At 41.4% G+C, this 27,743-nt stretch overlaps 1 protein-coding gene across 1 annotated transcript in view; it reads left to right on the plus strand.

Moving 5' to 3' along the window:
• LOC145406408 (glutamate receptor-like) overlaps positions 1-27,743 on the plus strand; it is an 88,609-nt gene that overhangs the window by 13,556 nt on the left and 47,310 nt on the right. The window contains exon 5 of the mRNA XM_080277568.1: positions 12,435-12,588. Within this exon, the coding sequence (XP_080133694.1) occupies positions 12,435-12,588 (154 nt within the window). The remainder of the gene's footprint in view (positions 1-12,434; positions 12,589-27,743) is intronic.

The raw sequence follows: 27,743 nt of genomic DNA on the forward strand, positions 1-27,743 counted from the left end.
ATCAGTGCACCAGACAATAAGGCAGAAAGTTCCATATATCACCAAGAATGAACACAACAGACCAAACGGGTAGATGCGAGTCCTTTTTTATGAACGTGACTGTACCTGACTGGCATGCCTGGTTTGGTGAGGTGGAAAAAGGAAGGTCTTATATATCTTGACGTAGATAAAATTAATGTTTGGCGTAGTTTTGTTTAAAACAAAGATTTGCTTCTTAAATTAGACCTTCCTTGAAAATTTCATGAAGCAGTGCAATGTATTTAGATGATTGAAATCAAATAATATTTGGCATCTCAGAATCCAATGGAGGAGAGAGAGGCTCCATTTTTCAGCTAGTTCCTAAGTCTCGTTCATGCAAGCTAGCTGATGGGAGCATTGTAAATAGAAGGCACCAGGACACTAGGATAGACCCACGCAACCCCCAACTAAGACTGCAAGCCTGTCATTATCTGTCGTTCCAACTTATCTAGCTAAGTATCACTTAAGATTTGGCCAATTCGAAGGGAACTGGCTGGGATATAAGGAGATAATAATAGGTGAGTTAGGTGTTAGTTATACCCAACTCATTCTGAGAGACTCCTGTTACTAAATTTTAACGTTTGATGGTCGACAGAAGAATACTCACAGAAAGTTGATTCGTTTGTGCAGTGAGGAATGCAGATGTGTCCAGAGGCTTTAAGCGGTTTTAAGGTTGCTTTCCTGGGGCATAGTCCGACTCTGAGCGTGGTAGAGGTGCCAGACACAGAAATACGTATAATTATATCGGACTCCGGGTGGAAATGCTACTTCCTTTTCAAGTGATGAACGACTAAATGCTTTTCTGGATTGAGAACACCACCGTACTATCTTTTTTTTTTTCTTCTTCTTTTTTTTGAGAGAAGATAATGTTTATGAGGATGTGGATGTTAATGACACCAAGGAGAATATCATTGTCGTTATTTGGGCTGTTGAAGGGCCGTGTAAGTCCTCTGCACCCATAACTCTTCTCGAGCCTAGGAATCTACCCTATGGTGCACCAGTTAGTTATGGCACATTTAAATTAGTCGGCAAGGCCGTTAATCGGAAGTTGCAGAGAATGTGCAGCGGAAGAGACTTTAACCATTTTAACTCCAAACCATTCCAGGCAACTCTTAAGGCTGACGGTATTCTTTGGAACGTCAAAGTAGAGAGGCTGTCCTAGTGAAATTCGTAAACTATATAGAAAGTATGAAGGACAACTTCTTTGCGGTAGAAGCCATAGGTGGTCCAATGGAATTTTTAAGAACTAACTGTATCAGAGCTCAGGTTAGTTTAGTTGTTTATTAGGTGGGGTTATGATTGTTGGGACAACAGTATAACTCAAGCAGTTTAACAGTGCAGGGGGAAAGGTTCAAAATCTTCCCCACGGTCATTTAAATATAAAGTAAATATAAAGGATTTTCGAGGTTGTAAGATAATCATCCAAATTATCCATTTCATTGTTAAAGAAGTACGAGTGGTAACGCAGGTGGGGTAACAAGACCTATAAATGACTGTAAAGATTCATTAGAGGAAGTACCACTGTTAAAAGGGAAATTAAGTCTTCTGAACATCTTAAAAGACAGATGGACTAAATATGAAGAAATTTATAGCAGCTTAGAAGCAGCTATTATGAAGGAAGATGATAAAGATCGGTGTGAATCAGAAAGTACGAAGTATATGTAACCTAGAAGAATATGTAACAATCGCAAAGTTGCATGAAACAAAATTAGCTAATTTTTCTGCAGAAACACGAGATGTGGACCTGTGTTGTAAAGCCTCACTACCAGAAATTACTCTCCCAGAGATTAATGTGGAGCAAATTTGAATATCTTTGTAGGTTAACTTTAAATACTTAGTCCATGACAGAACAGACCTCTCCAAGGTTAGTAAATTCTCATGTCTGTTAGGAGAGGTCAAGGGTACGCCTTATATGTTGATAAATGAATTACCTGTTCAAGAGGATGATTATGAGGCTGTTCTGACTATCCTTAGACAGAATTATGAAGATGGGGACCAGGTCGTTACCCAATTGCTGAAGACTCTAATTGAATTACCCATAAATAAACACGCTTTTGATTCTCTGCAAAACTTTGGGATTGCAGTGAGTTGTAATTTAAAAGCTTTAGGTATTTACGAAGATATAAAAGCAGTAGATTGGTTGCTTTCTAGAACTGTATCCTTAAAGTTGATATCGAGAACCAAGGATACATTATATGGTAGGTATCAGAAGATAATTTCTCCAATGAGGAGATTGAGGATGGTTTGATGCAACTTTGCAAACCGTTGCTAAAAACAGTGAAGCCTTCTGAAAGCAAACCGAAGGTTGAAGTAAAGAAAAGGGCCACATACCAACTTACTGTGAAACCTACATAAGTCTCAGTTAAGCCTGTAAATAAGCAGGATGTTGGCACCTTTACTAGCTCTTTAAAATCAGAATAGAAATTACCAAGCACAAAGAATGGACAAGCGGAAGATGGTAGAGGTAAAAACTTCCATGGTAAGGAAGGTTGTGTAATTTGTAGTGAATAACATTCCATGTTCTTTTTTTTTTTTTTTTTTTTTTTCGCCAGAATTATCTGATTATGCCTCTAGAATAGTGAGGCTGAATGAACTGGGGGGGTTGCATGATTTGTATGAATTCAGGACACACATCCACAGGCTGTAAAAGTAGACTGAATCTTTATTCCAAGTGCAGAAAAGGAAATCATCATAGTGCTTTGTGTCCAAGGATGGTCAAGTATGAGGTTCCAAAACCCACAAGTGTCAATATGACTGTTGCAAAATCAAATAGTCCAGTAACAATGCCAGCTGCAGTTCCAGTTGCAAATGTGAAGGTAATGAGAGAAGATAAGAGGGTACCAGCATCTACTCATTTTGTTGATGGTGCACAGGAAACCTTCGTTTCTGCTGAAAATGTAGAAAAATGAACGTTACCCATTATAATCATGGTAAATCTAGCCATTACAAGGTTTTTAACTACTGAGAAAGCACAGTCCTTTGACTTACTTAGACTCTTAATACAGCTTGTCCGGTATAAATACTGTATAACAGCAGCTGACTGGATGAGACTGAAAAAACATATATATATTGATGGACTGAATGAAACCTCTGATCATCTACAGAGCTTAGGGATAAAGTTGGCTAAACAGATTGTGAAATCAGACACTGTGGGTCCCATAAAAATGATCAATGAGTCAGATTACAGTGGAAGATTTCTACATAGGACTTTCTTGAAGAATCAAGTACAGATGTTCAAGAGTCCAGGAGGTAAACTTATTGTCGGTCAATTGCCTTTTCCGAAGCAAGCCAGAGGAGAGGCCAAATTGGTACACTCAGGCTTTGTTACCCCAACTCAGTCATTGATGGTAGCTAGAATTGGTGCAGAATAAGAACTAACTCATATGACTTACTGGATGAGAAAATTGAACCTGTACACAAATTGTGGGACTTTTGGATGGTGTGGAAATACATCCAGAAGAACCAAACCCTGAGGAAAAAGTAAGCATGGACTTGTATGATCAGTCTGTGGAATTTAAAGATGGACAATACTAGACGGGATTACCATGGAAATTAAACCGTTTGGAGTTTCCAACAAATTACCAAGCTACTGAGGTTCAGTTAAATTTTCTTCTAAGAAAGTTGAGAGACAAACCAGAACATCTAACATTATATGATAATACTATAATGGAACAGGGTGGCTTTAGGAGTGGCAGAGGATGTGTGGATCACATATTTGCGGTGAGACAGATAGTAGAGAAAGCTTGTGAGAAGGACTATAAGGTGTTTGTTGATTTCGTGGATCTGGGAAAAGCGTACGACAGACTAGACAGAGAAGGATTGTTGAAGGTTTACGCATGCACGGTGTAGATGGTATGCTGCTGGGTGCCGTCAAAAGTTTTTATGATGGTAGTGAAGCACGTGTAATGGTAAAAGGGCATCTAAATGAATGGTTCACGATCGATGTGCGCGTGCGACAAGGTTGTGTGATGTCCCCCTGGTTGTTCAATATATATATCAATGGGGTGATGAGAGAAGTAAAAACACGAGTAATGGAGAAAGGAATGGTTTTGGTAATGAATGGTGATGGATGGAGTATCTAAAATTTGTTGTATGCTGATGATGCAGTGCTACTTGCTAATATCGGAGAAGTACTTGGTAGACTGGTGCAGAGTTTTGCTGATGTCTGTGAGCGTCATGCCCTGAAAGCACGTGTAGAAAAGAGTAAAGTGATGGTTACTGAGAGAGAAGGTGACTCCCAGTGCGATGTTACAGTCAATGGAGAGAGACTGGAGTCGGTGAGAGAGTTCAGATACCTGAATGCAGTGATAGAAAACAGAGGAAAATGTGCAAAAGAGGTGGAGAATAGGGTTACACAAGGAAGGAAAGTAGCCGGGTGCAATGAAGGCCGTGATAAGACACAGGCTTGAGTGTTGCAGGTGCATGAGGAATACATGAAGGAGTGTTAGTGTCAACTTTAACATATGGATGTGAGACTATGGTGTGGCATGAAAATGAAAACTCAAGAGTGAGAGCAATGGAGATGAGGCTGCTGAGGAACGTACTTTATGTGGCGTACAGAGATTCGTGAAGATTGGAGTGAGGTAGTCTGTGAACACCGGAATCAAAGTGAGTGTACTGAGATGGTATGGTCATGTGGAGAGAACGGATAACAATAGAGGTGAAAAAGGTACAGTATATCTATGCGAAATCGAAGGAGGGAGAAGCCGACGTAGGCCTAAGAGAAGATGGAGGGATATGGTGGATGAGTGTGTGAGGAAGAGAGGTTTGGAAGTCGGTGAGGCTAGGGAACTGACATGAGATCGAGCTGGCTGGATGAGTATTGTGAGGAGAAGTGCATGATCAGGGATTTCACAACCCTTTTTTAATGTGACAGCGTCTGGACTGACTCTACCGGATACGTTTATGTGAAGCTACAGAACGTGATGAATGTTTTTGGCATATTAGATGAAGCCAGGATTCCGGGGGCTTGAAGGGTGAATGAATGGAAGCGTGGCCCATTGGACTGGGCAAATTTGGGCTGTCTGGACATTGCTACTCGTCACCCAGCCGTAGGCTGGGAAAAGAGGTCCGGATGATGATGATGATGATGATGATGATTATAATGGATCTATTGAAGAATAAATTTATAGAAGATGAAGAAGTACCTGATAATCATGAAGATGGACATTATTTACCACATCACGCTGTCAGCAAGGATTCAGTAACAACTCCCATAACGATAGTTTTAAACTGTAGTAGTAGAGCGTCCAAAGAATTAGTTGGCTTGAACGACTGCCTATACTGTGGACCTACACTAACAGAGATGTTGGGAAATATATTATTAAATTTAGAGAGAATCCTTGTCCTTACTTAAACAGTAAGGCGTTTCTCGGAATAGGACTGAGAGAAGAGGAGAGGAAAATTACAAAATTCCTATGGCCTCAAGACCCTCAAAATAAGGATAGCCCTTTGAAAACTTACTGCGTACAATTGGTGCTCTTTGGCTCTTGTGCTAATCCCTCCTACTATGCAACACTTTGAAGCATCATTTTGAGAATGCCACATGCCCAGAAATAGGGCTGGCCTTCTATATGGATAATTTACAAGGTACTGCTGATGCAGAGACGGAAGCCCTGAAGGCTTATGATATAGCCAATTCCGAAAGTAGAAAGGCAAATTTGGTGTTACAGAACTGGAATACAAATTCACCGCTTTTTAGGAATAGAAAATAAAAGGACTCTCCTAATACTGACATTCTCAAAACTCAAAATGTACTGGATTTAACTGGGATACAAGGGTTGATGAAATAAGTCTAAAACCAGTTAAGTTCTCTGGCATACCTTTACCAAGAGACCTTTGTTATGGATTTAACTGGGATACAAGGGTTGATGAAATAAGTCTAAAACCAGTTAAGTTCTCTGGCATACCTTTACCAAGAGACCTTTGTTAAGTCAGATTTCCATGCTATTTGGCCCACTGGGATTGGTCAGCCCCATTGTTATTAGGGGCAAATGTTTAGAAGAAGAGGCTTAGCAAGAAAAGTTGAAGTGGCCCACTGGATTAGGTGAGACGTATGCTGAATAATGGGAACAGAGTAGAAAGGAATTTGAACAAGCATGAAGCATATTTATTCCCAAGCAGATAAGAAAACAATCACATTTGTATATATTTTGTGATGCTTCTCAAAAGGCATATGGGACAGTAACTTATTGTGCAACAGTAGATTATAGTAAAATTATTATGTCCAAAGCCTGAGTTCCACCAATTATAGGAAGAACCCTACCTCAAATGGAACTGGCTTCCACTGAAGTAGGAACTAAATTGGCCAAGTATTTAACCACTACTCTTGCCACTTAAGATATTTATTCATGGATTGACAGCTAGATTTGTCTTTACTGGATAGGAAAGGAAGACAGGAAAAATACTTTTGTCTGCAACATAGTGAAGACTATAAAAGAACTGACTTCCAAATTTAAATTTATGCATGTATCCTCCATTCAAAACCCAGCTGATCTTCTCCGAAGAGGCTCGATAGTAGAGAGGTTGATCCAAATTGGCTTGTGGTTTAAAGGTCCTAAATGGTTACTTACTAAAGAAAGGCCTGAGCAGAAACAGTATAATATTGCTGAGGTTAGTGCTGTAAACCTGGGTCCTGTAGTACCTGAGCCAGAAGTACTAAACATCAGTTGATTGTCATCAATAAGACAACTTCTGAAAGCTACTAAATTAGTTGTAAGATTTTTACAATAAGGAAGTGGGATTAGAGAAACTTGAACCCACGGAATATTGAGTGAAAAGGTTGCAAAAGAAATATTTCGGAAAGATTTTTGACCTTTTATGCCAAGACACTAGCAGCAATAATAAGCTGATAAGAGATTTAGGATTATCCTTAGAAGAAAAGGATATAATTAGATGCCATGGCACAAAACTGAAGGCTGATTTGTCTCTCCAAACTAGGCATCCTATACCGTTACCAAAGATTGATTATTTTGTACAGTTAATTGTTAAGGAAGCCCATGAATTGATTCATCATGGAGGTGTGCAGCAGACTTTGGCCCGAGTCCGAGAATGACAGTGGATTCCTAGGGGTAGACAGGTTGTTAAGAAATATCTCAAGAATTGCATTAAATGTAGGAGGTATGAACAACGACCAAATGACTTATCCAGGACCACCTGCTTTACCAAAGGGTGGGGTAAATATAAAACGGTCCTTCAAAGTAACTGGAGTTGATTACACAGGGGCTATAACTGTTATTGGTGAGGGAATTTCCAGTAAGGTGTATATATGTTTGTTTACTTGCACTTATATAAAGGCAGTCCATCTAGAAATGGCAGAAGATTTAAGATCTGTGACATTCCTGAACGTATTCAGAAGATTTGCAGCTATATTCATTTTTTTTTTTTTTTTCACTTGACAAGTTGATGATGATTGGCTGAAATCAGCATGCCCGAATAACATTGACCAACTCAAATTTGCCCCTCAGATTTATGTTGTCAGTTAATAACGCTAACGAGTAAAGAGATTATGAAGTATCGTTGCATTCAGCCAATCAACACCAAACTGTCAAGTGCATCTTCGCCTCGAAAAAAAAAAAAAAAAAAAAAAAAAACTGAGTATAGACGGTCTTGTCCTGGCAAATTAATAAGTGACAGCGGAACCAACTTCTTTGGAGCATCAACTTTTATTATAAGTAATGTGTGACCAAGAAATGCTACAACACAGGGTTCTGGAGACTTGTGGAGATATCTTCTAGCTATGGATCATATTACATGATACAACATATAATTTTTCGCCTGGCCCCAAATACTATGGTAACTATTTTCCCCCAAGAGAGTTATCCTGTGTGTTTCAGTATATATGCACCTTTTAATATAGTTGTCACTGTTAAAAGCAGAGGAATTCACCAGAGAATGTATAGTGGTGGATCAGAACGGCTAAATAACCCAGAAATTTGCTCTAGTTATCTGGTTAAAAGTCTTTATTATGAATAAATTAAATGCTACTGCGTTTATTCTTTTATGGACAACCATAATGGAAATACGTGTATGAATACTTTTAATGGTAAGAGTATTCCATGTAGGCTACCTGACTTCGCGTGCTTGGTATGGTGAAGTGTAAAAGGGAGGGTCAGATATATCTTAAAGTAGATACATTGAATGTTTGGCTTAGTTTTATTTAAAACTAAGAACTAAGATTAACTTATTTAATTAGACCTTCTTTGTAAATTTCATGAAACAATTCGTTGTATTTACGTGACTGTAATTAAACAATATTTGGCATCTCTGAATCCAATGGAGGAGAGAGATGCGCCATTTTTCAGCTAGTTCCTAAGTCTCGTTCGTGCAAGCTAGCTTATATAGACAGCATTGTAAATTGACGGCACCAGAACACTGAGATAGACCCATGCAACCCAACCAAGACTGCAAGCCCGTCATTATCTGTCATTCCGACTTATCTAGCTAAGTATCGCTTAAAATTTGGCGAAATCGATGGGATTAGGCTAGGATATAAGGAGATAATAATAGGTGAGTTAGGGTGTTAGTTATACCCCCATGCATCCTGAGAGCTATTAATTTTAACTTTTGGTGTTTGATAGAGGAATACCCTCAGAAAGAATTTCTGACATTACCTTACGGTCTTCAGATCTTGTTTATATTAAACATACCTTACCACTTAAAGTCACACACACCACAAAGCCAGTCAGGAGACAGGCCGTGTGTGCTGGGCTTTCCCCAGGTCCTGTTCTACCCTGCTTACTGTGTTTCAATCAGTCCATACACCACTGACCAGGCTAATGTATGGCCCGGCCTGCACTATATGTGCAGGGAATCTTTCAACAACAACAACTTAAAAGTCTATGGCCCGGCCTGCACTATAGGTGCAGGAAATCTACGAACGAACGAACGAACGTTAAGTCAAAGCCAGTCAGGAGACAGGACGTGTTTGCTGGGCAATCCCCAGGTCCTGTCCTCTCCAGTCGACTGTTTCTTTTTTTCTTTTTTCTTTTTTTAACCAGCCCATAAACCACTGACTGGGCTAATGTATGGCCCGGCCTGCTCTATAAGTGCAGGGAATCTCTGAACGAACGAACGACATTAAGAGCCACACACACACAAGCCAGCCAGAAGACAGGGCGTGTGTGCTGACCAGTACCCAGGCCCTATCTTTCCCCTTACTGTTTTTAATTCAGCCCACACCTCAATGACTGGGCCAATGTATGGCCTGGCCTGCATTACTGTATAAGGTAAGAAATCTCTAAACGAACGAACGAACATTACTAGGGCATCCCTCAGAGCTTCGCCCGTGGTGCTCTCTCTCCAGCCATGGCCTCTCCTTCTGCCTCAGCCTTCAACCTATTGAGGGTGGCTAACACTGGCAGTGAGCACCCACGAGCCGAGACCATCACAGGGACGGTGAAGTGGTACAATGTGAAGGAGGGGTACGGGTTCATCAGGCACCAAGACGCCAGCGCTGATGTATTGGTGCACCGCCTAGGGATCGTTGCTCTGACTGCACGACGCCTCCAGCACTCGTTAGGCAAGGGCGAGACGCTTGTGTTCCGTCTCCACCAGACAGTGAAAGGTCTGGAGGCTAAAGACGTCACCGGGCAGGGAGGTGCAGCTGTGCAGGGCTCTGCCCATGCACGGGGACGCCCTACAACCTGGAGACGCAGGCCCAAGGATCGTCGATGTACTGGGGAGATCGACACTATAGTATAGTTGCCATGAGCATTGCAATGGCGAAGGTGTTCCGTGGCGATGACATGGATTCACTGCTCATTCTTCTCCACCAGATATATGAGGAGAATGGGCTTACGCATCTTGTCATCCCTCAGAGCTTCGCCCGTGGTGCACAGCCAGCCCCTCGTCAGGAGCATCGTGCCCTGAAGCTGTAGCCTCCCAAACCCAGCACAACACCGCGGAAAAGGCTGCAGCTTGACGCTCCCCTTAACAAGGTGACGGCTTCCTCCACCACCACCCCTGCCCTGCCTATGGACACCAATCAGGACGATATCCTTCCCTCCTCTCACCACCCACCGTCAGCAGTCGTGGAGAGGGTTGCTTTGCCCATTTCATTCACCCACTAGGACGCGGAAGTCTCTCCTCCCCTGTCACCACCACCCACTGTTGATGGCAATACACCTGCCATAGAAGACCTCCAGACAGCCATGGAGGCAAGTGCTTCTTCTTCGCCTACATCACCTCTGACAGAAAAGAACAAGACAGGGAAGACGACAAGGCAACCTCTGGTTGTTACAAGCCTTGACCTGCCTCTACCCTCCACCAAGCCTGCCAGCGACCATGTATCCAGAGTGTCTCCTCCTACCAGTACTGACATCGTCATCGAATGGAGCGAACTTGACTCTGATATGATACTCAACAATGTTATGAAGAATATAAAATTGACGAGCAACTTGGAACTGTTTAACAGCTTCAAGTAGCTCCCCCTGATCTCCATCTTGCTTATTGCTCTGACAGGCTTCATCTGGCCGTGTCCACTCATCAAATTGAAGGTGGACGAATCTCCAGCAACAATACATTACGAATGGCGGTCCCTTATTTGGCCCGGTCCTCCCAAGGGAGGTAGATCTAAACAACCCATGACGAAGCTTCATTATTGTGGCTAAACAGTAAGAATACGTAACTAACTAGTCTCCCCAATAGGGTCAAGGTCACTAAGAAACAATAGGTGGAGGCTAGTGACTGCCCGTAGGACAGTTACAGAATTCTAGTTATTATTATCATTATTATACACATGCATTATCAATATTATTTTAGTAACTTAATCGTCCTTCTTGTCACCTTACATCGGGAGACGTGCCTTACTGTTAGCTACTTGTATGACGTAGTCGTAGGAATGCATTGTGTGACCATTAGATCTGTTATGGCTAAGTCAGGGTTGTTGCAAGGAGATTATTATGCTCTCTCTCACACAAGCAGCAACATACAAGCCAGACCTGTACTACTCAGCTCAGTAAATCAAGTACTTCTGCTCTGAGTTTGGATCAGCACCTGCACCAGAACCTACTTGTAACACCTGTGACACCTGTAACACATTTGGACATCGTCGCTGCATGTAACCGCACCACTGCTGAAACCACATGACTGTGTGACTGCTGACTGGATATCTCGTAAGTTTTGTGGATCAGTCATTATAGCAGACACACTGGAGACCTGTGAATACAAACCAATCTCTCAATCTTGTGTCACGATTCCAGACAATTAAAAGTGAAGGGATTTAGGAGCTGTAAGGAAGAACATGCATACAGCAACCCATCCATCCTCTGAGGTGCTATAAGGCCTCCTAAAGTTACAACAGCACACGATTTCATTATTAGTAAAAAATGTGTTGAGAAACTTTTTTTTTTTTTTTTTTATGCAGATGCTTCGTATATTTCAACCCAGAATCATGCTACATATGTTTTATATCTTGTTAACCCGCCCCATCCCATCAACGTATGGGTACGTTGCAACGATTTGCATTTGCCAGTCCCGGCGATGTACCAGTACGTCATGCAATTGCAAGGTCCCTAATTTGCACAATTTTCAATTTTCGCGTGTGATTTTTCGTATGTATACACGGGACACATTCCTCTATTCCTCTACAAGATGCCAAGCAGAGACAATGCCTTACACCGCATAACCTCCCTTCTCCCCCCCTCACGCCATTGTCTTGGCAAAGGACCTGTTACCAGTGACCTGGCTAGTAAAGATATTCAGGGCCAGAGTGATTCCCCAATCGATGACAATGTGGAGGACAATGTTTACATAGCATTAGAAGAAGAAACAGCCAGAAATAATGATCAGGTAATGTGGCAAAAAAAGGTCAGGTATGGTGATTAGTTAGTGAGTGAAACAGTGCTTATAATGCCTTTATTACTGCTTGAAAACCAATATACTCTCATACTACATATACATTCATACCAAGTAAATAAATAAATACCGTTTATGAGTGGATAAAATAGTTACCCTCCTATAGAACTCGTTTTTTTTTGTGCCAGCATGTTAGAAAACCCAGTCAGGTAAGGAGGAACTCCTACCTGGATTGGGTACTTTAAACCTCAGGTGAGCGATTTCTCTATGAAATTTCGATGTTTCTCGCCAAAAGCAAAGGTTTTAGCCAAAAAAAAATTTTTCGAAAATACCTCGGGACTGGGGGATGTCGGAGGTGCGGAAAACCTCGGGACGTGACGGGTTAAATACTAATTATCTGTTCTGAAGACAATAAACCATCCAGTTCTAACTCTTACTGTTTCTTATGACATCTTGTGAAATATATCTTCTTTACTTCTTCCTCTTTCACTCTTTATTCTGTTATCATGGCCCTGTTGCTGTGTCCTCTGGCAAAATTGAGTTTAATGTATGATACACATAAAAATTTACTGATAAGGAAGAGGTACTAGAGATACTCTCAGTCTTCTATACTTCCTCAGGTATGGATTCTGACCCTAGTGAGCCTGGTTACCATGACCGTGGCGATGGTATGTGTTTGCGCCTCAGAGGACACCATCTACCATGGCAGCACCACAGTAGCTGCCTACATCACCAAGGCCTCCTTATGGGCACTAAAGGCACTCACGCAGGAAAGTAAGTTGTGACTGGGAGCATTCAATCATTTCGGTCTTAATCACGAATAGCACTGTCTGACAAGGAATCCACCCAATCACCCCACAATTTATACACAAGTAAAGTGCGTTTTGTGAGCTCATAACGAGCGAGCGAGAGTTTGTAAATACACCCATCATCATAATTTCATCTTGGTGTAAACTGTCAACAATTCTGGTGAGATAGTTGAACAATGACAAGAATTGATCTCAAATATTTCCTCTCTCACGTTTTCTCTCTGGATGTGCACATTGCGGGGCACCGAAGCATTTATCACACGCACAATGTTCAGTTGTCTGTTCCCTACTTGCCGTGTCAACGAAATGTGTCTGTAAACGTTTGGCTGTTGATCGAATGATATAATCCCAAAATGGGGCGATTACCCTTGCTGATTTCACCCTCTTAACATAGAAGCAATATTCATGTAAAATTATGAGTGCAATATTCGATATTTATTTGTTAGAATTCATGTAAGAAAACATAGTGTTACAACAGGAAATCCTTCTTAATTCGATTTCATAATGGAGGATGTCTTTTGAAGCCCTCAGTACATTCCCTTGGAAAGCTGGGATTCCAAGGGGTTTCTTTGGTCTCATGAGTAAATATACTGTATACACAAAAACAAAATTTATTGAATGTATCTACTACCTCCTGAAAGAATCTCTTCTCTGTCTCACATAGTAGAAAAGCTACAGTATTTTCCTTTGAAAACCTTCGCAGTCGGGCCATGTCGTGTCGGGCGAGGTCGGGTTGAGTGGTGCCGCTCACTTCTCAGCTGAACGTAGAGTAAATATCGGTTTGCTCGGTGCGCTCGCTCGCTCGTAACCACGGTTAGGATGCATAGGTGTTTTAAGGCGCCGGATCTACATAAGGCTCCGTAAGCAATAACTTATAGCCAACTAACCCATGCACAAATGTTAAAGCGTCACTGGGGGCTAAACTTGCGGCACTGAATGAGGCAGGGTTTGCACGTACCATAGCGAAGATATGAAGCCTAACGAGTCATTCATCATGTTTTGAAAAGTAAACTATGTGCGTAATAGAGATTCTTCATTTAGAAAAGTTGTATCAGATGTAGTTGTTGTGCAATGGAATTTTTAAGAAATAGTAAGTGGAGTAAAATAAGACAGGATATGAGATTTTTTAATGTTGCCTATGGTAACCCACATCATCCAGTGAGCACAGTCTACTGTTAAAAAAATAATAATAATCTACATGTGCTTACTAGAATTACTCTTAGAAATTATGACTTTTCAGGCAAACTTATTATGAAACAGTCACAGTCAAACTGGGTTCCTTATCAGTCTTGAATGTTGACCTGTAACGACACAGTAACCCTAGAAAATAGTGCTAATCACAAAGGTCTGTGGAAACAATGTTGTCTCCTATAGCACTGTCATCTGCCATTCTCCTATGGGAAATAAACTACAAAATGAGTGAAACTCTGGCAGATTAAAATTAATGAAAATATGTAGCACAATAATGCGTCAGAATATGATGGTTGAAAGCCGCTAACCCAGGTCAGTTATATTTTATTCTCAGTGTGGTTGGTCATTTTGATAAATGGGTTATGCCAATCAGTTTATTATAGACACCTATGTTTTCAGCCTTCGAAAGATCTGTGGGGTTATTACACGATGCATAGAAGTATTTCTTACAGGATTCCAAGGTTTTTGGTTTCCAAGAATGTTTGGGTTGTTAATCACGTTTTAAATAATTCCTACTAACCATATACAGTTGTTAAACTTGAGAGAAATGGATGAGACAATAATTAACCGTCAGCTGGAGTGGAATTGTTATAGAGAAAACTGTTCTGGAAAGAGGTGCGAAATGTCAAAATGAAATTGAAAGGACATGTGAAAGTGTGAGGGACATAAAATGGAAAAATACTAACCAGTGAAAGTGAAGTAAGGCTGATGAATGGGAATAGTAAGAGCAGAGAGGCTGTAAACATGATTGGTTTAGGTGAGTGACACAAAAGGAATGTAGTGCAGGAAATGTAACAATGGTAGAGGTGAAGAATGCTGTGAAGCAACTGAAGAATGAGAAAGTTGCGGGGGTTGACGAGGTATATGCAGAGATGACTATGTGCATCAGAGAATGTGGAATGAAGTGTTTGTTTGGGATGTGTAAGAAAGTTTGCATAAGTGAACCTGTACCAGAAGAGTGGAAAAAAACATCCGATTATACCCTTGTAAAGATAAATAAATAAATAAAAGCGATCAAAGTGAACGCAAAAGATATCCTGGTATAAAGTTCTCAATTATTGTAGGAAAGAAATATGGAAGAATCATCACAGAGAAAATAGGAGATATATCAGAATGCCCGATGAGTTACGCACAGGGTGGCTGTAGCAGTGGTAGAGGAAGTGTGGATCAAATATTTGCAATGAAACATATAATGGGAAAGGTGTGCGAGGATTATAAGGTATTCATGGCATTTATGACCTTGGATAAAAGCATACATGGTAAACAGAGAAGGCTTGTGGAAGGTTTTGCTTATTATATATCGTTAAGAGATTTTACCAACGTAGTGAAGTGTGGGTAAGGGTAGACAGGCATCTAGGTGAGTGGTTCAATATCAGTGTTGGCATGTCACAAGTGGTGCGATATCCCATTTTTTTTTATGCGAGGAAGAAAGAACCAAAGGCTGAGGCCGGAAAACAGTTCCTTCCAGTAAAAAGAAAAAAGAGCCAAATTCAAGATTCGTTCATTTCGAGATGCCTGGACACACTGGAGATCATAGGAAGTAGGAAATACAGACAGACAGAGGAAGACATTCAGAGCTAACCTATAGCATACAAGAAGGACTGGGAGTAACGATTAACTTTTGCATTAGAGAGTTAAACAGAAAAGGAATGAGAGTTTGCTGCTAGACGGGTGCTACACACCCTCCAGAGAAATGAAAGATCAGGGTAAGGAATCCTTTTTTAACTTTAATGTCGTTGGAGTTACTCTGACAGATGAGTGAGTGTAAAGCTATGTATGGAATGTTTTTTGGCCTACCAGGAGAGCCAGGATTCCAGGAGTTTGAATGGTGAGTAAATCGAAATGTGGCTAATTCAATAGGGCAAACTTTGTATCATTTTTTTTTCTGGCCTTTTGAACCTTACTTCACCCTACCTTAGGGTGGGAATGGAGGTCTGGATAATAAAGATGATGAAGATGGGTGGGAATGGAAGTCTGGATGATTTGTCCGAGCGAGGGCGAGGACAACTTACTTTAGCCGAAATTCATTGAAGAGTGTTAAGAAACGATAAGCTTGAGCTGTAAAAAAAAAAGAGAAAAATCCCTAAGCATTTGGAGAGATCTCTATAAGCTTCTGTAGTACAAGTTGGAGTGTAAAAAGTATCCCTCACAATTTGGGGAGATCTCTTTATGCTACTACAGGAGCTACAGGTTGGGGTGTCAAAAAGTATCCCTCACCATTTGGGAAGATCTCTGTGGGCTGCCATCGCCACTTGGGGAGATCTCTAACAGCATTAAGGCGTGAATATTACTAATGTAGTATGTGTCAAAATTCTCCCCGGGCAAGCTCAGACACGTTCCACATCTTCAGTATAGACGTCTATTTCCTGATAATGATGATGATAATCATGATGACGATGAAATCGCCAGACTTTAATAACAGGAATAAATTACAGTACCTATTAATCAAAAGGGATTAAAAGCAAAGATTTACCTCATGCTTGGGTTGCCTTTGCACGGTATGTTGTAGATAGTAGCAGTTTATCTTGATCTTCGTAAGTGTGAAAGGCGTAAAATATGAAACAGAGACCCACTCCAGGCACTCGTAAACACTGATGTCAAACTTTTATAATACTAGCAATGTCCACCTCATGACGATCTTACTCAGTGTGAGGTCCTGTCACCATGTATTGCTTGACATATAGTGCAAGAAAGGCCCATACATTATCAGCTTCTATTGCTTCTGCAGATCTGATTTTTTTGATGGTGTGATTAGGCTCTCAAGAGAGGTCGCATTGCACAGTACCTGAGACCGAAAAGTCTTTGGTTGGAGTGTCTTTATTACTTATGCATTTCGCTTTAAAATAACCAAGGAGAGACACATGTTGCAAGTTAACGTGACTTAACCCTTGAAGGGCGGGTGGTGGAAGCTACCTCCCAGTACAGGCTTGCTGGGGCACTGCAGGTGGCTGAAGATACCAACTTCGCGTTCCTTCCACTGTTTGATATTCCCACCTATTATTTTGCTCCCCAGAGACTTGGTGTACGTTAGTTGATCTCAGGGATCAACTCTTCCAGTCTTCTGCTTAATCCTGTTGGTAAACTGTTCTTCTCTTATATATATATATATATATATATATATATATATATATATAATATATATGTGTGTGTGTGTGTGTGTGTGTGTGTGTGTATTAATTTATAGCCTACTGCATTGATACCCATGGTTTCTGACCTGGAAAAGCCAAATATCACAACCATTTTCTCCTTGGATGAAGGCAAAGCCTGTCTTAAAGCCAATAAACTTTTGGTGTCCGAAAATCATGAAAGTCTCATTTTTCGTAACAGATGTCCTTGCAATTTTTGCTGTATCTTCCATAATATTCAGACTAAGACATGGTAATGGGTACCACTGTAAGGCTCACAAAATTTTCGTTCAGATGGTGTTAAGATTCATCTGTCTATCTATCTATCTATCTATTGCCAGACGCCTTAATCCCATACTGGGTGGCCACAAACAAATCTCCTCCACGTCGCCCTGTTCCCCGCTATTTCACTGCCCTGCTCCCGACTCATACCCACCTCTCTCATATACCTCTCCACTCCATCCCTCCATCTCATCCTTGGCCTCCCCCTCCCTCTCTCCCCCTCCACCTCACTCACATACACTCTCCTTGTCAGTCTCCCACTCTCCATCCTCTCCACATGGCCAAACCATCTCAATGTGTTTCTCCCAACGCTTCCTATCACATCCACATCCACACCACAACGTTTCTTTACATCCTCATTTGTCAGTCTGTCTCTTCATGTGACTCCACAGGCTCCTCTCAAATAACTCATTTCCACTGCTCTCACTCTTGCCTTGTGTCCCTACAACAGCGTCGAAGCTTCACTTCCATACGTTAGAGTTGGTACCACAATACTGTCTTGCAGTAAGTTTTTCACTTCAGTGCTCACTTCTCTGTTTCTTATCACTGCTTTCAAGGAACCAGCAACCTTTCTTCCTTGCTGTATCCTTTCTAGCACTTCACCCTCCAGACTTCGATCCTTACTGATCATACTACCCAAGTACTTACGCGTACTCACATTTTCCATTTCCTCGTCATCCAGCCTCACTGTACATTCACTGACTTCACTTCTCTGGAAGTCCATAACTTTACACTTCCCTACATTCATCTTTAGATTCCGTTTCTTACACACTCTTCCAAACTCATCCACCAAGCCTTGCAACTCCCCTTCGTCTTCACTCAACAACACAGTATCATCTGCAAACAACAGTACAGGGAGTTTCCAAACACTGCCCTCTCTCACCAAGGCCAGTCCAACTGTCACGGGGTTTTTATAATATCACGGTAATTTTGAAATATATGCTTAAATATTATTTAAATTGATAATAATATTCAATAATATTGAAGAGCAGAGACAATGATTGTCTTGCTACATCAAGCAACGATTACTTTACGCTGATTTGCTAAGATTCTCTAAGAACGAGAATTTATAAACTTTCTGAACAGTACTCAGCAGAGACTAATTACTCACAATTGCTGAATTACTGTACTGTTAGCCTCTGGAGAAAGTTACATCACCCCTGACAATAAATAACTAATACTAATAATAATAACATCAGGTTCTTGCTGATGCATTAACTCCTGGCACAACGGATTTTAAGTTAATACAACAAGACTGGTCTAAGTACCAGTTATGAATAGTAAATGTTTATGCAAGCTAGGAGCTGTATGGAAAATAAGCTTAATTATGGAGAAATGAAACAAGATTTTTACTCTACATTAAGCTCAAGAAATAGAACTGTTAAATTTATTAATCACAAAAATAAATTTAACATTACATTTCAAATCAAATTAAATGAGACGCACTCGCTCACTCACACAGAAGCTAAATACTTACGCCTAGGAAAAACACCTTAACTAAGCTCTTAAAACTACAAAATACACAAAAGAAATACCAGTCGATGAATACTATGTATCACCACTAAGGTGGGAGTACTGGGATTAACTGTACTAATGGAGCTTGGGGTGCTAGCTGACCTCTCCACTTCTGAGCACAGACCCTTTCTCCGTCACAGCAAACACAAGACTGCATTCAAATAATGTATAAGCGGGACGCACAGGCCACCGGAAGAAGGCGTGGCTAACAGTTGAATAAGCAGGGGCGAACAATAAAAAACAATAGTATCGCTCAGTACAGCACTTAGTGACGTGCATTAAATCGGTCACTCCCGAAAACAGTGACGAATGTTTTGAAAAGTGTACCCCGAGATGGAGAGAGAAACGGTTAACTGAGCGATACACAGTGAGTTTTCCACTAATAGTTCGTGGCTTCTCACAAAAAGGAAATGTCGCGAATTGATTCGTGACATTACGCCCCATGAAAATTAAATCTTTCTTCCTTCAGAAGAAAGATTTCAATATACATACATATAAATCCTAACTCAGTCACACAAGATTCACACTGTGGTGTGTGTGCTATCCTGCTACAGGAGAAAGTCGCAGTCGTCAGTGAGCGAAAAAACCTCGTATTTACGTTAATAGAAGCAAGCTTGGGGGAAAAACTCCGTGACGACGGTGAAAATCCTGTACTCAGGTCAAACTGAGCGAAAAGTCGCTACATTTACACTGACAACTAATTGTTGTGTAGTGTGATGTATGTAATACACAGTGTAGGTGTGACAGTTGCAGTGTAACTGTACCTACGTGTAAAATGACACAGTAAATAATATATGGCGATGACGAAGGCAGAGGAGAAGAGGTGGCAGCGTGCGGCAGACGATCGGCTGGCCCGCACAGCAAAACTGCTACACCCATTGCTGAACCTGCAAAACCAATTGAGGTGGAGCATCAAAAGTGTCAATGGGACAAAATTCTTATTATGTTACAATTACTCTCTCTGGCTAGCAGTCAGTACATGCTATGAAAAGTACACTCGAGGTCGCCATTAATTTTAGCACACGATTATGTTTCGACAAGTTGAGAATCCCTGTGTAAACTCGGGTCTTCCATAGCCTCGAACCGCACACGGGTCCTCAACCTGTGCCTTAACCTACAGTACTTATATTAGTATCGGAGAGCTGAGAATCCTTATGCAAACTTGGGTCTTCCATAGCCTCAAGTCGCCTCTGCGGAGTTCTCTCTCGAACTTCCCCCTTAACCTACAGTACTTCTATTAGTACCGGGAAGCTGAGAATCCTTGTGCAAACTTGGGTCTTCCATAGCCTCAAGTCGCCTCTGAGGAGTTCTCTCTCGAACTTCCCCCTTTACCTACAGTACTTCTATTAGTACCGGGAAGCTGAGAATCCTTATGCAAACTTGGGTCTTCCATAGCCTCAAGTCGCCACTGCGGAGTTCTCTCTCGAACTTCCCCCTTAACCTACAGTACTTCTATTAGTACCGGGAAGCTGAGAATCCTTATGCAAACTTGGGTCTTCCATAGCCTCAAGTCGCCACTGCGGAGTTCTCTCTCGAACTTCCCCCTTAACCTACAGTACTTCTATTAGTACCGGGAAGCTGAGAATCCTTGTGCAAACTTGGGTCTTCCATAGCCTCAAGTCGCCTCTCAACTTCCCCCTTAACTTACGGTACATAATATGTATGTACAGGCCCTGGACATAATGTGTCCTGTGGGGCCAATGGGCGAGACGTCAGGTCTGCACCCACTTCACCACTACCCTGTCTCTCAACTGACTCAGAGATTACAGGTGTAGTTACAAATGGCACAGGAAGGGCATGTCCCTGATTAGTGGTGATACTTTGGCACACACTGCAAGAACGGACAAAATTATCTATGTCCCGTCCCATCCCTGGCCAGAAAAAGTCAGCTCGGATACGGCCCTGGGTCTTCCTTTTGCCCATGTGACCTCCTGAGGCTGAACAATGACCCCATTGTAACACTGCTAGGCGGTACTTGGCGGGAACGACAAACTGCAGTCGAACCTCGCCCTCGGGTGTTCGTGACTCACGGTAGAGCCGTCCTTGTTTGCGAAGGAACTTGGCTCGACCTCCCCGTGAATACTTAATCACTCGACCCTTTTGTTTATTCCGCACGGCAGCAAGTGTCGGGTCAGAATGTTGTTCTTGTACAACAAGTTGACTGCACATCAGATCTTGCGGCGATTCAATGATCACTGGGGTGACACAGTCTGGAGCCTCAGTCATGGCTCGTGTCACCGCAGCAGCCGAAGTCTGAGTAGCGCCATCGGAGCAACTATCCTTGACTCCATTAATATTGCCTACTATTAAGTCAAATAGAGGCTCTGGCATGACAACTGCAAGTGTCATACCAGTATAAAATGGAGATGCCACCTGGATACATGCCTCAGGGAACAATCTCACTGATCCATCAATAAGGCTTACATGGATCTGTCGACCTGTATACTGCTCAGGCCGAACTAGACTCTGCTTGACAGAGCAACCTGAGGAACCATTGTCTCTCAGGACCTTCACAGGAATGTCTCCCACAAACCCTGGCTGAACAAGGAAGGTACTGTCACCTGTGGGAGGGCCTGTGGAGGAAGCAGCTAGCCACTCATGAGGCTGCTGAATTGATGTGGCAAACATTGTGCCTTGAAGGTTATATTGGGGAGATGGAACATTGGCCATCTGTGGAGGGGGGTTCACTGTCACTGTGGGACTAGTGAACTGTGGGGAAGTACCCACACTGGTAGGGACGTGACCACCAGGCTGCTGCTGAGGAATGAAGGCTGCATTCGCTTCCTGCCTCTTTTGAGCTAGTGGTGAAAAAGTTTGTCTCGACGGTTGGTTGCGTGGCTGATACTGCTGCTGGTTAGGGTACTTGTTGTACCTCTTCCACTCAGGTTTCTGAGTGTTTTGCCCCTGGTCCTTCCACTGCGGTTTTGGACCTTGCCCATTACTCTGAGAACGGCCTTGGTGCTGGGATTCAGTCTGAGACGGCTTCCCAGACTTGGCAGTATCTTTTCTGTTCCAGGTGTTTTGCTTACGAGCTTGATACCCGTATGCAGTAAAGAATGCATCAGCCTTCTCTGCCATTTGGCTGGCATCTTTCACCTGGCAGATCTTAAGCTGTGCTATGAGCTCAGCAGGCCACGACCTCTCTAGCTGTGTACGCAGCATAAGGTCAATTATCCCCTCACGCGTGGAAGGAGTTTCATCTTTCTCCATCCACTCATTTAAGTAAGCTGTGAGACGATCAAGGAACTGAACAGCTGTCTCCTTGTCTTGGAGACGAGCTCGCATGAACTGAACTTTGGCATCGTCTACTGTGAGACCATACGCCTTAAAGAGCGCAGCTTTCATCATCTCATATGTGAGATTGTCTCCACGAATTCTGTGGAGAATATCGAGGGGGGGGCCCTCAAATAAACTAAGAAACTGAAGCCGCTTAGCTGCCTCATCCAGTTGATACATGTCTGCCATGTCCTCAAAACGAGCTATGTACGGCTCGATTCGCTCGCTTTCCTTGTATGAAGGAAGCTTGATGCGTGGGGTCACCAGGACATGTGCAGGAAGAACGCTCGTGGAGCTTGGACCAACTGCACCAGACGTGTCTGAAGCCAAGGAATCTCGCTTGAGCTTCAGCACTTCAAGTTCATGTTCTCGTTCTTTGTCTCGTTGTTCACGCTCGTATTCGCGCTGTTCTCGCTCTTTTTCTAACTCGAGCTAGCGTTGTTTCTGCTCGTGTTCGCGCTGTTCTCGCTCGTATTCGCGCTCTTTCTCACGCTGCTCTTGTTCATAAGCACGCTCTCTTTCACGTTCCTCACGCTGTTCTCGCTCGTATTCGCGCTGTTCTCGCTCGCATTCGCGCTGAATCTTACGCTCTTCACGGGCATCATTCTCGCGCTGCTGCTCCTGATTACGCCGTGAGAGTATATGCTCTTTAATTTCGGTTGGGTCCGAAAGACCCATATCTTTGGCTTCCTGTAAAAATACAGTAGTAGCCATGGCGCTAATTTATTAAGCAAAACCGAAATTGAGTACTGACTGCTTAGCGACGAATACTAATAAACACAAGTAAAGAGTACAGTCACAAGCTAGTGGTGACCAGTCTTATCCAGTTAACTGGCAAAGAATAAATAAAAAATGTAAATGACTGGGAAGACTCAATAATAAACACAATGGGTACGGCGACTTCCCAGGAGCGAATAAAATCGTCTGGCGTTACCAAAAATAAACGAGTTAAGTACTCTATGAATTGATAAAGCAAAATTCACTTGCTAAATTAACGGTAAACACCAGTAAGCTTGTGCCTATAAACTTTAATGATAAATACCTAAATATGAATGAGTGAGCACTATCTCGTGAATAGCTTTAGAGCTAGGAGTTAATATCCTGGCGAGGTCGCCAATTGTCACGGGGTTTTTATAATATCACGGTAATTTTGAAATATATGCTTAAATATTATTTAAATTGATAATAATATTCAATAATATTGAAGAGCAGAGACAATGATTGTCTTGCTACATCAAGCAACGATTACTTTACGCTGATTTGCTAAGATTCTCTAAGAACGAGAATTTATAAACTTTCTCAACAGTACTCAGCAGAGACTAATTACTCACAATTGCTGAATTACTGTACTGTTAGCCTCTGGAGAAAGTTACATCACCCCTGACAATAAATAACTAATACTAATAATAATAACATCAGGTTCTTGCTGATGCATTAACTCCTGGCACAACGGATTTTAAGTTAATACAACAAGACTGGTCTAAGTACCAGTTATGAATAGTAAATGTTTATGCAAGCTAGGAGCTGTATGGAAAATAAGCTTAATTATGGAGAAATGAAACAAGATTTTTACTCTACATTAAGCTCAAGAAATAGAACTGTTAAATTTATTAATCACAAAAATAAATTTAACATTACATTTCAAATCAAATTAAATGAGACGCACTCGCTCACTCACACAGAAGCTAAATACTTACGCCTAGGAAAAACACCTTAACTAAGCTCTTAAAACTACAAAATACACAAAAGAAATACCAGTCGATGAATACTATGTATCACCACTAAGGTGGGAGTACTGGGATTAACTGTACTAATGGAGCTTGGGGTGCTAGCTGACCTCTCCACTTCTGAGCACAGACCCTTTCTCCGTCACAGCAAACACAAGACTGCATTCAAATAATGTATAAGCGGGACGCACAGGCCACCGGAAGAAGGCGTGGCTAACAGTTGAATAAGCAGGGGCGAACAATAAAAAACAATAGTATCGCTCAGTACAGCACTTAGTGACGTGCATTAAATCGGTCACTCCCGAAAACAGTGACGAATGTTTTGAAAAGTGTACCCCGAGATGGAGAGAGAAACGGTTAACTGAGCGATACACAGTGAGTTTTCCACTAATAGTTCGTGGCTTCTCACAAAAAGGAAATGTCGCGAATTGATTCGTGACACCAACATCCACTGCCCTACCTTGTATCTCATTTATAACCCCATCCATGTACAGATTGAACAACCATGGAGACATGACACATCCCTCTTTCAACTCAACCTTCAAACAGAAAAATTCACTCAGTTCACTATCCACACGCACTGCAACCTTAGCACCCTCATACATACTATTCACAGCATTCAACAACTTCCCATCTACTCCATATATTCTTAATACTTTCCACAATCCTTGTCTATCCACCCTGTCATATGCTTTCTGCAAATCCATGAAGGCCGCATAGGCTATATTAATATGAATATTACTGCCATTTTTATCAAGTAATATCAGGAATATAAGTAAATTTGACATTCCTCTCCATAATGTAAATATAGAGAGGTGTTATTCAAGATTATTTGTTAGTGGGTATCATCTTGAAATTTTCAAAGCCCTTTCGGCACATTTCCACTGCCTACAGAAGGTAGGCAATTCGTAATGATGGATCTGTGGTGATAACATAAGCAAAATCAGTCATCATCTTGATGCCTCTCTCGGCAATTACATTTACTACATTGACTGAACTGACAAACTGCTCAACTGTACTGAAAGCCTCATCTTGTGACCATTCTTTTGAAGGTTTGCACAGCCATTCTGATCCTACATTTAGAGCATGGAAAACAACGTGGGAATCTGGACCTATGATGTCATCAAGCATTGTTGTTTCAGATATTAACGGAAATACAGGTTTTCCACATCTCAGACTTTCTGGTGGGTCAGTGCTGCAGAGTTTGGCTGCCATTCTTTCTTTAAGATCTTTGGTCACTTTTTCGTTTTCCCGTAAAAGAGTGAAAGCTGCACCCTCCTGAGTCAAGTATAACATGTGGTTCTTCAGCTTATCCAGTACAGCATTGGCTACATCCTCATCAACTAGTTTGTACTTCAGCATATCTTGTGTTAACTCAAGGTCATTTAATGGAAAATAAGGAGCATATGTGGCAGTTTTCCATTTAGAGGTGTAAAACATGGCCAGAAACATGTTAACCCTTTTCAATTTTGCCAAAGTCACAACATCAAACCTTACTTCGTGAGAAAACATGAACATCTTCATACAGTACAGATCCCTTGCCATCCATCTGGCTTGACGAATAGTACCAGATCTCTGGAATCGTTTGCCACAGGCAGGTTTACCACCAAGAAGAATGATGGCGAGTTGTGCAACTTCACTGTAATCTGCTCTGGGATGGTGTAATGATTCAATAGCATAAGAGCCCCTAATATGAAAATGCTCATCCATTTCTTTCTCAAAAGCAGCTATTTTTCCACTGGCATCACATTTTCTATTTTTCTTGCTACACAGTTCTCTATATTTGTCACAAACCTGAAAAAAAAAATACAACACTGCATTTTGTCTTCTGACAGTTTTTATTCTAGCCATCCGCTAAAATGGAAAGATTCCACGAACAGTTAAATCTGCAAAAAATTATCTTTGCACTGGCCAGAAAACTCAGGAGAATTCAAGTGAAAGAAATACTGAAATGCCTGTCAGTTGGTTGGCAACTGATAACCAATGAAAAAATCATTTGCAAAACCAATTTAAAACATCTCTGTAGTTGGCTTAGTGGCAAAGTGTAAGAATTTTACCTTTTTTTTTTTTTTTTTTTAATGTAAGCTGCTGAGCCATTGCCGATTCAGGGGCCTCCACTGTCCTGCTACGAAGTTCTTTTTTCAGGTATGCTGTACACAAAATTGACACATTTGTTAACATCAAACTAGTGACGACAGCAATACAAATGATCAAATACTGTTATCCCAAAATCCCAAATAACTACATCTACCACACAAGAAGAAAAACAGAAAAACCAGTGTAACCTATACAAGACAACAGTATTAGGAGACCATTGGTTAATATAAGCAGACCATGAGACACTAATAACTAGACAAAGAAAATGAGTCCTGTCTTCTCAATGAAAGAACTGAAAAATAGGCCAAGAAGTTTTGGCAGCTTGCAAATATAAATTTTGTGGTAAATGCTGTCTTCTAGTGAGAGAATTACTGTTTGGTTTTCATTAAAATTTTATGAGCTATGTACTAATGCCAGTTCTCTTGAGGTTGTTATTACAATATGTTAAAAGTCATTGTAGGTTTATTTACCCTACCCTGCGGGGGTAGGAGGGGTTTCAAGCATACTCCCCCAGTATCCCTCGTGTAATGTAATATCTTCATATACGTTCGTTAGTTAAATTAGTGATATTTCCCCTGATCCCACTTGTACTGAATAATGAGATCGCCGTTCCTTTCTCCATCATTCGCAGATCGAAAATTCTAGCTACGGCCTAACCCGTCTCACACTAGATCACACACCCTCCTGTTTTTCTTAGTTCCAGCAATCAAAGAGTATATCGGCTGGTCCATGTAATTACTGCATCTAGTCTGTATATGATTCTTGAGTCATTGTACAAGTTTAGTCTTAAGAGAATATCTTTGGTGGTAATCTTTAGGTTTCTTCTCAATGAGTCCATCGGAGACCTCGGGAATAATGTATTCCTGTGTAACAGTATTCTTTCAATATTAATTTAGCTTGTAAAGATTCATATTTCTGGAGTTACAGATCCTGAGTGATTATATTTTGTTTTGTTTCATTCACAATTCGAAAAGTAATCTGTCTTTCAGTTCTTAATGCTTAGTAAATCTTAGGTTATTTCGAGTTTATATTTTGCTATCCTCTAAGGAGTGGTACAGACGAGATTGAGTGGCCGGCAAAAGGTACTAATATCTAATTGGTTCACGCACTCTCAAAATAAGATCACGCTACCCCATTTCCCACAATCCCTAAAATTCTGATCGTTACACTGGTGACCAATTCTTAACCTTACACTGGTGACCAATGCTCATCATTACACTGGTGACTAATAACTTTCCCGCATTACATTGTAAAGTATTAGACATATTCATAATAATTGGAATTATTATTTTTTATCAAGAAATCTTTACATTAACACATATTCCTGTTATTATTCGATAATAATAGGAATATTCATATACACAATATCTTGACACCACCTGAAAAAAACATTTTATGAGCTTTTGAATGATACTGCTTATAATATCATGGTTAGAATATTAAGGATGCTATAGCCAAAACTGCAAGCCCATTTGTTACGAAAAATGTCTATCTATCTATCTATTGCCAGACGCCTCAATCCTGTTCGGGGTGGCCACAAACAAATCGCCTCCAAGTCACCCTGTCCCCCGCCATCTCACTGCCCTGCTCCCAACTCACACCCCCCTCTTTCATATACCTCTCCATCCCATCCCTCCATCTCATCCTCGGCCTCCCCCTCCCTCTTCCCCCCTCCACCTCACTCACATACACTCTCTTCGTCAGTCTTTCACCCTCCATCCTCTCCACATGGCCAAACCACCTCAGTGTGTTCCTCATAACGCTTCCTATCACATCCACATCCACACCACAACGCTTCTTTATATCCTCATTCGTCAGCCTGTCTCTCCATGTGACTCCACAGGCTCCTCTTAAATAACTCATTTCCACTGCTCTCACTCTTGTGTCCTTCCAACAACGTCCAAGCT

This window comes from Coenobita brevimanus, chromosome 8 (assembly GCF_032717465.1).
Source record: "Coenobita brevimanus isolate Jiangsu-jjx chromosome 8, ASM3271746v2, whole genome shotgun sequence".
Classification (NCBI taxonomy): Eukaryota; Metazoa; Arthropoda; class Malacostraca; order Decapoda; family Coenobitidae; genus Coenobita; species Coenobita brevimanus.